This window comes from Coregonus lavaretus, assembly GCF_964263955.1.
Source record: "Coregonus lavaretus genome assembly, chromosome: 20".
Lineage (NCBI taxonomy): Eukaryota > Metazoa > Chordata > Actinopteri > Salmoniformes > Salmonidae > Coregonus > Coregonus lavaretus.
The window spans coordinates 7,891,546-7,903,191 of NC_140007.1; the positions used below are offsets into that span (position 1 = coordinate 7,891,546).

The 11,646-nt window shown below is 41.9% G+C and overlaps 1 protein-coding gene across 1 annotated transcript; it reads left to right on the forward strand.

Annotated features, from left to right (window-relative positions):
- The first annotated feature begins 437 nt into the window (after positions 1-437).
- LOC311147764 (protein Wnt-7a-like) lies at positions 438-9,878 on the forward strand. The gene is made up of 4 exons (XM_084184537.1): positions 438-784; positions 1,479-1,705; positions 4,913-5,184; positions 8,098-9,878. The coding sequence occupies exons 1-4, from the start codon at positions 714-716 to the stop codon at positions 8,578-8,580; spliced, it is 1,053 nt and encodes a 350-aa protein (XP_084040663.1). The 5' UTR covers positions 438-713; the 3' UTR covers positions 8,581-9,878.
- Positions 9,879-11,646: the final 1,768 nt, after the last annotated feature.

Below are 11,646 nucleotides of genomic sequence, written 5' to 3' on the forward strand. Positions count from 1 at the left end.
TGCATTCAATTCAATTGGAGTTTTTTGCGCGGCAGTTCGAGTTACATGCGTGCATCAAGTACAGTATATTGCTTAGGCCTAGATTAGGTTCAAACCCATACAATGTATTTTTGAAGTAGGGGGAAAAAAATACAAAATAGACAGAAAATGTCAAATAGTTTTTGAAGTTACAGACTTCAAAGTATTATTCAATGATAATCATACGACAATATTGACAACCAGCACTATCCACTGCGTGTGTTGGTTTTTATTAGAACGTTAAGGCTGTAGGCCTATCAATTAATGAGCAGGTGAATTGACACAACTGGAATGGTTGTGGAGAGATTCAGCACAGGCAGGATTCCAGAGTAGGGCCCCATGCCATGACTTCTCTGAACACGCCCCAGATAGATGAGCCAGATAGCCTATATAGATCCTGCGGGTAGCAAAGAAACCGTGAGAAGGAGATAATCGCACCACAGCACTTGCTCATCCTCAGTTTTACCTGTGACACCTTAGCAATGATAAAACGGCACAGCAAAGGGGCCACGTAGGGGAGTTTACGGATAGTATTAGCCTACAGCTAAGACTAGCCTATTATATAAAATAATAGGCCTATCTATTGGGGATATTCGTTTGTACCGACTTGAAGTAACTTTGGATAACTAGGACAGTGACTATCGGAGAACATCGCTTTCTCTTACACACTGTATGAAGCTGAGAGTGGAAGCACCATGAGTCGGAAAACTAGACGCTGGATTTTTCGGGTTTTGCTTTGCCTTGGGATTGTCTATTTGAAAATCGGGTGAGTTTGTCATTGGCATGTTCATTAGGTAGCCCATGTTCCTAAATATCAGAATAGAAAACATAAGAGTAGCCTATAACAGAAAGATTCGGATGTCAAGTTTGTTTGAATAGACATAGCCTACATTTCTATAAATTAAACTGTATTTAAATTATTCTAATTATTCATCTAACTAAGCTATGTTCATTGCTTGTTTGACATTGACCCGTCATCAGTTCTGATAGTTTCATTATTCTGTTCTAAAAAGTATATAGAGTTTGAGTTTTTACAGTTAGAAACCACCTGACAAAAGGTTGATTCTGACCTCTTTGCCTGTCTATAGGCTACACATCAAATACATGAATTCCGGGTAAATGTATAAATTAGAGATGGCTTCAGATTTATCCTTCATATTTTGTAACACACTTGTATTTCACTCAAAGACAGGTTAATTGAGTTGAAGAGAAACCATGTCATCACCTCTTAAATATCTCTCGTATTTCTACAGCCCTTATTGTTTTATATAACCTCCACTAGATACGGAAAACAATAAATGCGCGTTAAAATTGTATGAATGTAAACATGGTTTTCAAAGTCCTAAAGGCTATCTGGCAGTCAGTACATTCTCTCTAAATAACCCCAAAACTACAATATGCCATTGTTAGATGGATAAAAAAAATATGTCATTCAATGTCTAACTATTATACCCTTACAGTGGCTTTTCATCGGTGGTCGCGCTAGGTGCGAGTATAATCTGTAACAAGATTCCCGGTTTGGCTCCCAGACAGCGGATAATCTGTCAGAGTCGCCCGGATGCCATTATCGTCATCGGAGAGGGAGCACAAATGGGGATAAACGAGTGTCAGTTTCAGTTCAAAAATGGGCGCTGGAACTGCTCTGCGCTTGGAGAGAGGACGGTCTTCGGAAAAGAGTTGAAAGTGGGTATGTTGCAAATCAATTAAAGTTTGGTTAGAATATTTTGAAATGTAATTTCATCACTGAAAATGTCCCCGTGTTTATATAGGCCTGAAGGTTCATTGTGCGTCAATAGCGCACTGTGGCGCATGCAGCCAAATGGCCCGTATCTTTTTGAGAGCCTGCATATCTGTTCCAATGAGAGTTGACACAAATCGTTCCTAGCTTTTCAGAGTGTCATTTACGGATGACACATTACGTGTGCGTTGATAACATGGACAGACTTTAGAGAAAGGTTATTGCGGTTCATTTGAGAACATCATGCTGTGGCAATTACAATAGTTCGATTAGAGATTTAAAAACGTTTCCCAAAGGCTATATACTAGAAGTATCGACAGGGAACTTGTAACAGCATACAACTTTTCCCCAAAACGTTAATGCTCATGATTGGTGGACAGGCTGAAGCTGTGCAATTTACATCTCTAAAGTCTTACACTGGTCTTTCAAGATAGAGACAGCGTGTGAGAGAAAGGAGGGGAACTAAACGAGTCCAGAAGGTATCAGAAGCCAGCACAGTAACAAAGCTCTTGTGAACATTGACAGCCTGTCTTTTCAGGTCAGTGTAGTCTCCCGAGGCACATATTCACTGCTCTTTATCCTCTGTCACTGGGTGCTGTGGCTCTCACTGTAAAGAAGGCGATCTTACCACGGGTATAAGTTACAATAGATGGAAAGTACAGTGGAATAAAAGCTTAAAATACTGCACTGGACATACACAGGGGAGGAATGAAAGAATGGAAAGGTTCAAATGAAGTACTGTAGCTACCTGGTTAGACAATAGGTTTCACAGCATTGATGGATGTCTTGGATGTCTTTGGGGACAGAGGGATGGCCTACAGTAGGTGCAGGTTCATGGCTGGTAGACTGGAAGCTGAACTTTTTGAAGAAACATTTTCAGTTTTGGTTTTTCTGCTTCAAAACGTTTCCATGTTGTGCCTATCACACATATCCTGAAGTTGTCTGAAGGACTTCTTGGGGTATTCTTCTGTGCATAATATTGCATAATATTCTCACTATACTGACTACAGTTACAGTTACTCTGAATAACACAACAGCTGATGTTGATCCCTGTGTGATCAAATATTCAGGAGATGGCTAATCTGTGCAGATTCTGTGGTTGGTACTCACCAGATTGTTGCATATTCAGGTAGCAACTAGAACATAATCTAGGATCTTATCCTATCCCAACCTCGATTTGGGCTGTTCAGTAGAGTCACACACAATATATAGCTAATAGCATTGTAATAGAAAACTGTGGGTGTTTTAACCATCAAGCAGCTAGACTAGAGTATAGCTGCTTGTTATCTCCTTATCTCTTATTTCCCTTCATACAATGTCTTACTATAAATCCACAACTAGTGCATTCAATGGGGGTTCATAATATTATTGGTTTGCACTATGAAAAGCTCTTTGCTATCTTTACAGCTGTTAGTGTGAAGGGCATAATCCTCTTCTGCTGTTCAAGTGAAAGCGGTTGTCTTTCACAATATGTTTTCTTCCTGAATGAGGGGTTTAAGACATTGAAGAGTCTGGCATGGACAACCATGCAAAATAGATTGGTTTCACTGATCAGAATAGAGGTTAGAAATGAATGCCATTGTTGATGTCTAGCGTGAGTGTGGTGGAGCTTGCAAGCTCTCGCTTGTGGCAGCCTAAGAAAGGGTTTATGTTTGCAGGGGCGCAAGGTGCATCTAATGTATTTTGTGCATTCCAGATCAACCAACATGCATATGTACAGTGAAAACCAAAATAACATTTGATATGACTTAATTAAAAGAGACTATTCTACACTTGGTGCAATGAGAGTAATCATAATCAATTTGCATATGGCTCTTACTATTTACTCACTTCAAACAGCATAAAGCGTTGATTCCGTTGCTTTTAGGTCTTTCCACTCAGGTCTCATGACAAAGTACTGAAGAATTCCTACCATCCTTTGTTTTGAACAAATGCACAAGGAACTCCTGGGGAAAAATGTACAACGGAGCAGTTAGAACTGACTGCCAGGCACACCTTCTTTTTTGGCTCGGGGCCCATCGAATCTATAAAAACTTCCACATAATTGATGCCTCAATGTGAGGTTTTCTTTCAATGGCAAGGGCACAGATCAAAGAAGTTTATCAAAAACAGGGCAGCAGCACCTAGTGAATCTGGGTTCACCAGGAAGTACAGAGGAAGGTATCATGTTTGTTTTGAAGAAATGTGGAGTAGTTTGTTTACATAGATATGATGGATATTGCCATCAGTAGCTGGTTGTTTGTATATACCGAACTGCAGATGCAGGTATTTCACTCTATATGCATGCATACACAGAATTCCTATTTGGTTAATAATACGATTAATATTGATAACTGCAACCCATTTGTTTGCGTCAGGAGATAACATTAAACTAAACAAACACATTGGAAAATGGCACATGGATGCACTTTACAGTAAAAATTGGTATTGGTATAAGCCAGTTTCCCACTTCCCTATTTACCTGTTGGACCTTAAAATAGATGCTATGACTAAGAACTTCTAACAAGAAGCTCACTCTTTAAATCATGACAGGTTAACCTTTAATTATTTGCTGATAATTCAAACATCCCAGTGTGCGTAAATGATTTCTTCGGTGGACCTGGGAGAGATAACCTTTGAATCAAGATCCTCCCTGCAAGAATACACAGAGCGTACCAGGCTCTGATCGGATCAATAGCTCTTCCTTCTCCACAGCCCTTTCATTCATACTGCTTTATTGACTAGGAAGCTCACAGCCATTTTGGTTCAAAGGCAGGCCAGTTTCCAGGTCAGTTTTCAGATGACTGTAGTCCTTGACTGGTTGGTCTGACAAAGATTCTGTTATAAGCACTGACACTTAATGGTTAAACTGCTCTCAAGTTGCTATTTTCAACATACAGTATACAGTATATGTCTGCTAAATGACTAAAAAAATTTAACAAAAATAATATATTTGATATACACCATGTAGACGGAAGTATGTAATGGAAATCCAGATTTCCTGTGTCCAGATCCCTGTGTCATTTATCAAGTTATGAAACATACAGCTGTAGCACCATGCAAAAATATTAATTCTCCCAGATATCTGATATCTCCCAGATATCACACCAGTTTACACATTAAAACGATTAAGCACAAGTCAGTGAAATACTAAGTCCCATCTGTGTTCTCTCCTAGGCAGTAAAGAGGCTGCGTTCACCTACGCCATCATCGCGGCCGGCGTTGCCCACGCCATCACTGCAGCCTGTACTCAGGGGAACCTGAGTGACTGCAGCTGTGACACGGAGAAGCAGGGTTTCTACAGTAAAGGCCAGGGCTGGAAGTGGGGCGGCTGTTCAGCAGACATCAGCTACGGCCTGGGCTTCTCCAAGGTGTTCGTTGACGCCAGAGAGGTCAAACAGAACGCCAGGTCTCTCATGAACCTGCACAACAATGAAGTGGGACGCAAGGTACGTGACCACGCCACTTCCTTTTTCTCTCTCCATAGGGAAGGATTTTAGAGGGTACAAATTTCATCCCAGCAAACCTAAACTGGATCCCGGAATATTTCATTAGGTTGTGGGAAAGATGCAGGACCATAAAAAAAAAAAAAGGTTAAATACAGCAAAATCTGGGGGTAGTTCACTCAACAACAAAAAATACCACTTTTTGTGGTAAGAAAACTAAAATAGATTATTTTGGATGCATTGCTTTATTCTCTTATATGCTTTATTCTCTTATATGTCACATGATCCATTCGAAGGTTCGGAATTCCGACCCAGTTGTCAGTGCTGTGCAGCACAACCCGCGATCAGAGTTGACAGAATATTTAAGTGAACCCTAACCTCTCCCTGACCAGTTTCAACTGAAATTGTCCCCCATGAACTGTGCTAGCTAGCTTAGTTCCTTGCTAGCTTGGTTAGCTTGTTCCTAGCTAGCTAGCTAGCTGTGTTTGTGTTTGCAATGTCATTTTGGCTAGTTAGGTAAATTGTACAGGCTGCATTTCTTCTATATCCTTGCTGTTACAATAACCAAACGTTGGATAAACAAATTATTTGTGAAACCAAGATGTAATGCAGCAGATGACATGGGGTGAGATTAGAATTCTCAAACAAGCAGCCTCAATCTGATTGGCTGTTACATGCAATTGTAATCAGGTTTGAGTTGCTTCATGTAACAGCAAAGTTGCTTGAGATGATGTCACTTGCAACCTGCAACTGCACCTAAAATTACGTGAAAGTAAGAGAAGAGTAAAGTAAAGACTGAATCTAAATCTTAGACCAAAGTGTTGGTTAACTACAGGGCCTACCGAATACAGGCTAAGCCTCAGTAACCATGGTTGTTGTGATTTAGTAGTCTCCGCCATGCTTAGGAGCGGCTGGACCTTGCCAAGGATCTGGGCATTGGGGCCAAGATTAAACAGGCAGTGAAATAAAGGGAAGCTTTTAGAGGGGAAGAGCAGTTTAAGTGGCAGGGTTTGATTACGACCCAGATCTCTGGGCTGAAAACAGATTGACACTGTACAAAAAGGAATTCGCCTGCTCCCCTATGATCTGCACTGTTGGGATACAGTTACTTCATGTTTATCACAATTCCTAAATTCCTTGGTTTGTCTGATGTCCTAGAGCCAAGCGCTTATCATGTGTAATAGTCTTCTGCCACGGGTTGCTGTGTGGTACTTAGTATTGTCCATAACCTCTCCCAACGTCATATAATCATATCTACTGTATCACTATGTCTCATGGCAGCAGTTACCTGCCTAACAGAGACTTTATGTTAACTTGTGTGATACACCTGCTGTTTTATTGGGTTTGTAGTCTGTCAATGACTCACATCGTGGCAAATCCCTAGAAACAACCAAGATGTATCAAGGACTAGGGACTGTTCACATTCTCAGATCAAGGCTCCTGTGCATCCATGGCTGCAGCAAATAGGAGATCAGCTCCGAGACTCCAGCAAGTCTGGAGGTCAAAGAATGAGCGGAATAATTGTACCAAACAACTTGGGGCGAGGCTCTTTAGCAGTACACTGGAGTTAGTGAAGAGGAAAGAAGCACCTCTCCCTCCAGAGTCAAGCCTTACCCCTCTCTCCTCTCTCTGTGCCACAGAGGCCTGATTCAAACCACCAACACGTACCCAGACAGACTGAAAAGCCTCCACTCACACATTGTGCTCAGCAGCTCACTGTTGCCTTTCTGTGTGGGGCCTGAATTCAGCCCCGCTTATCTAGACAGCTAAATTGCCTCTCACAGGGAAACAGGCTACACTCGTGGATTCAGATTATCAGTTGGGCTTTTTCTTTTTTCCGTCTCCTTGGTAATAAATGGCCTCTCTGTTTTGATAGTTATCCCCCCCTTTATTTATGCTAATCAACGCAGTGACATTGAGAAGGAGCGCAGTTCACAGCCCCCAGGTCCAATATGACCAGACAAAGCCTGTCACAAGTGTTGGTCACAAGGCTACTGATGGATTAGGAGCTGGGATCCAAGTGTTGTCTGGTATACCACGGAAAGCTAACTGCATTTGTATGCATTTCCAGTACAAGGCACTAAAATACAAATTGTTTTATTGATTCTAGAATCAAATTGCATTTGTGGAAAAGGAAAATCCATATACATTTTTCTTATACGACATAATTGAAGGTTTTTCACTTGTCATTGATTGCGGGAACTCTCAAAATCTCTATCTATCCTAGTATGAAGATAGTAGAATGCCAAACAAGCTCCCCATCCATTTTAGTTCAAGGAATTGGGACAAATAGTGTAGCTATAGTGTTGACTGTGCCTTTTCAAGTATGTCACTGCAGACACTTGTAATAGTCATCGGAGCAGGCTTTAACAGTAATATCCACATCATTCAGCAGCTTGTGCAGTCACTCCTGACCTTACTGTGTTGTGTTGTGACTACACACGAGGAGACTGTAACCTGATCCAGCATTATGGCTTCTGTGTACAGTCTGTATAAAGCTACTGTTTTCTAAAGGGCTGTTGTATTCAACCCTCACAAGTAGGTTGTTGCTGATCTAATGCTGCACTGTGGCATACAATGTTACCCACCTCCTAGACTTTAACATACCTGAGTGCCAGAGTGTGTCACTGTGCAATGTTGTTGTTTTCAACGGGGTTGCAACAATCAGACCATGTAGGCCTATAATTGACTTCAACCTCCAATGAGGGATAATTTTCTGGTTATTATCACAATAAACATATGAAACCATTGGGGGCATTATCATGCATTATAAGTTAATTATATGCATAATAGTATGGTATGTTTGCAGATGCTTTTCTTTTGCAGTGACTTGCTCATAAATAGTAATATAACCTTCAGCAGATTGTTTGCAAGGTCTGTAAAGGTAACCTCTTTCCCGGTTGTTTGTGTGTCTAGATTCTGGAGAAGAACATGCATCTGGAATGCAAGTGTCACGGTGTTTCGGGCTCCTGCACCACCAAAACCTGCTGGACGACACTTCCCAAGTTCCGCGAGCTCGGCTACATTCTCAAAGAGAAGTATGCCCATGCTGTGCACGTGGAACCAGTCAAAGCCAGCCGCAACAAGCGGCCCAAATTCCTCAAGATCAAGAAGCTCTACTCCTACCGGAAACCCATGGACACAGACCTGGTGTACATGGAGAAGTCCCCTAATTACTGCGAAGCGGACCCGATGACGGGCAGTGTGGGGACGCAGGGCCGGGTGTGTAATAAGACTGTTATGCAGCAGATCAGCGACTGTGACCTGATGTGCTGCGGACGGGGGTACAACACACACCAGTACTCCCGCGTGTGGCAGTGCAACTGCAAGTTCCTGTGGTGCTGCTACGTCAAGTGCAACACCTGCAGCGAGAGGACAGAGGTGTACACCTGCAAATGACAATATTTATTGGACCGTCAGATGTGTGTGTGTTTTGTATGTGTGTGCATAGTGGACATTTCTTTACTAATGGATAGATGCTGTTTTTGCAGCAATAGACATTGAGGAACTATAAGCGGAAGATGGAACAACAGCGATTTTGTTTGCACACAATGCTCCTCCTCCCCTCTCAACGTACATGTACTGGGATGCCTGCATTCACTGGTGACATAAGGAGCTGTGTGCAATGGTGCAACATATCACCATAAAGGGAAACACTGTGTCTTGGAAGCCAGGATGGGACAGCCTCAGGACATGAACTATAAGACACTGAGCTGCCTACCTGCCTGCCTACCTGGATGGATGTGTACTAGCTACTTACTGTTGACTGTAGAGCTAATGGATTCCCCAACGCTCACCATGAATCAATGCTGGATATAATGCTGGACTTTGCTACTACTGTAGTTCTCTGTACCTGTAGCTCAATAGGACATGCTATGCACAAATGAAATTAAAGAATCATCTGGAATATTTAACACACTGTATTTAGAGACAAAAAAATAATATTAATTTATTTTATAAAGAAACTACTGATTTTGTCCATTATGGAGCAAGTCGTAATTGTGTAGATGATGGGTGCTTCCCCCAATTAGAGTTGGTGTTATTGTTTTGTTTGTTGCAATCAAACACTGGAATTGAGTCAGCCTGGAATTTTCCTTTGTGGGATATTATGTCCCTCATATTTCTAGGTTAGGCTGGTAATAGGCTACTGACATTGACTTTCTCATGAGTTTGGGCTAATCTGAAATCGTACCCTATTCCCTTTATAGTGGCCAAAAGTAGTGCACTATATGGGGAATAGGGTGCCATTTCAGATGTGGCCTTAGTCTTCCTTCTGTTTGCTGCTAGTCTGGAGAATCCCTCACTGTGGTCTAAGGGCATCAACACTACTTACTGCCTGTGTTAAATGACAACGCTCACCTCAAGCTGACTACATTTAACAAGACATATTCAACCAGACACTCTTTTTGGTAAATACTGGTAAAGAGAGTATATTTTGTTAAAGCCTATTTTTATATGAATGTCTTATTTATACTATTTCTTCTGCCATAATTCAATTTCAAGCTCTTCCCTCTTTATCCCTCTGGAAAAATGTGTGATCTTGTGTTCGCCACTGCTGTCACTTCACTGCCATTGTTGTATACTGTATGTGATTGGAACCATGAGTTTATCCCTGTGACTATATGGCTGTGTTCAAACTGCTCTGTTTACTGCATTTCATGACTGCTATGGTTGGAATACAGGAACAGGATAAGACTAACAAACCACGACTCTGAGGGTTTCATTTCACTACCAACCCTAACTTGCATTACATTTACATTTTAGTCATTTAGCAGACGCTCGTATCCAGAGCGACTTACAGGAGCAATTAGGGTTAAGTGCCTTGCTCAAGGGCACATCGGCAGATCTTTCACCTAGTCGGCTCGGGGATTAGAACCAGCAACCTTTCGGTTACTGGCACAACGCTCTTAACCACTAAGCTACCTGCCACCTCAAGTTGGTTCTGATTTGCAGCCTGAATCTAGCCCGGTCTCTAAAACACACTGTTATTACATATTAATTACATGTTAACTACACATTCATTAACAATGGGGTTTATTACTTGGACTTTAAGTTGATTGTATTGTATGACAGTTTAATGCTGCCATTAGGCTACAACATGCCACATTGAGCAAGCTATTGTCTACTAAAGACAATGAAGCTAAAAGAACATAGATTTCATATGGCGGTCATGGGTAGTCCTACATGCCTTGAGTTAAATCAATCACTGAAATAGTTCACCCTATGGTTGCAATCCGTGAAGTAAGCAGCGGAAAACAAATAAATACATTCTTGGAAAGAGGGGGCAAAGTTATTCAGGCTTAATTGAGGGCCCCTCTTGGCCCCGCAGACTGGGAAGGAAGTGGTTGAATGTAACGGAGGAGAAAAGCGTTTGTGCTCTAATGGTAGGGTGTTGGTGTAATTGATGAGGCTGGTCGGGCTGGCTGTCACGGTGGTGATGACTTGCTCAGGCAGGGAGGAGTTGGAGCTGTCTGGTGATAGATGACTAGCACATCTGCTTCATTCACTCTTAAAGCCGCTAGTTGCTACAGCAACTCCCTCTGCGCCCCAGAAAATGTGAGGCAGTCTCCAGGAGATGCCGGCCGACACGTCAAGGAAATGTTAACGATGCTCAAGCCCACAATCGCCCGCTTCCACTCCCCATATAAAACTAGAACACGGAGAGAAAGGTGTTAATGGAAAAGTTGGTCCCAATGAATTTGTATGAATTTGGCCCCTAGCTCAATGTTGAGTAGACCACATTCCTATAGTGAGGGCCCTTCTTTCTCTCCCAAATAAAATATTCTTCTGATGTAATATTCTCTATCAGGGCCGCATTCGTAAAGCATCTCAGAGTAGGAGTGCTGATCTCGGATCAGTTTTGCCTTTTAGATAAAAATGAATGCATAGGGGGGAACTGATCCTAGATCAGCACTCCTATTCTTCTATTCTGAGACGCTTTATGAATACGGGCCCAGGGATCGAAATAACGGTCCGGCTAACTAAAAGTACTTGTACTAAAAGGACCCTGGAATATATTGCTTTTGATGACCTCTGAAGAGGAACATGGGAGTGAAGGAGGGTAGTAACTGTGACATCTTTTTGGTTGACAGAAAACCTCCCAGCATTCATAATATTGCTTCAACAGAGTCCCGCATAAGAAAAGGCAGCTGGCTAAACAGCCCTGGTTAAAGTTAAACCAGGGTTTGTGTTGAAGACACACATGACATTATCTCAGTGTCTAAAGAATGCCTCCCTCTCTTTACATATCTGAGGATCTAATATGGGTCATCTATTTAGACCTATTCACACTCACTTAGTCATGTCTTCAGCTAACCTTTAAATGACTGTGGAGAATCTCAGGCTTGGGTAGACTCTGTGAATGAGGTGTCCTTATGTTAAAGCTCCCCTAATGGTTCGGCATCCATTAATGGTGAGTAATGACTAAATGAGGTGCTGTTACAGTCATACTGTCACTTATCCACT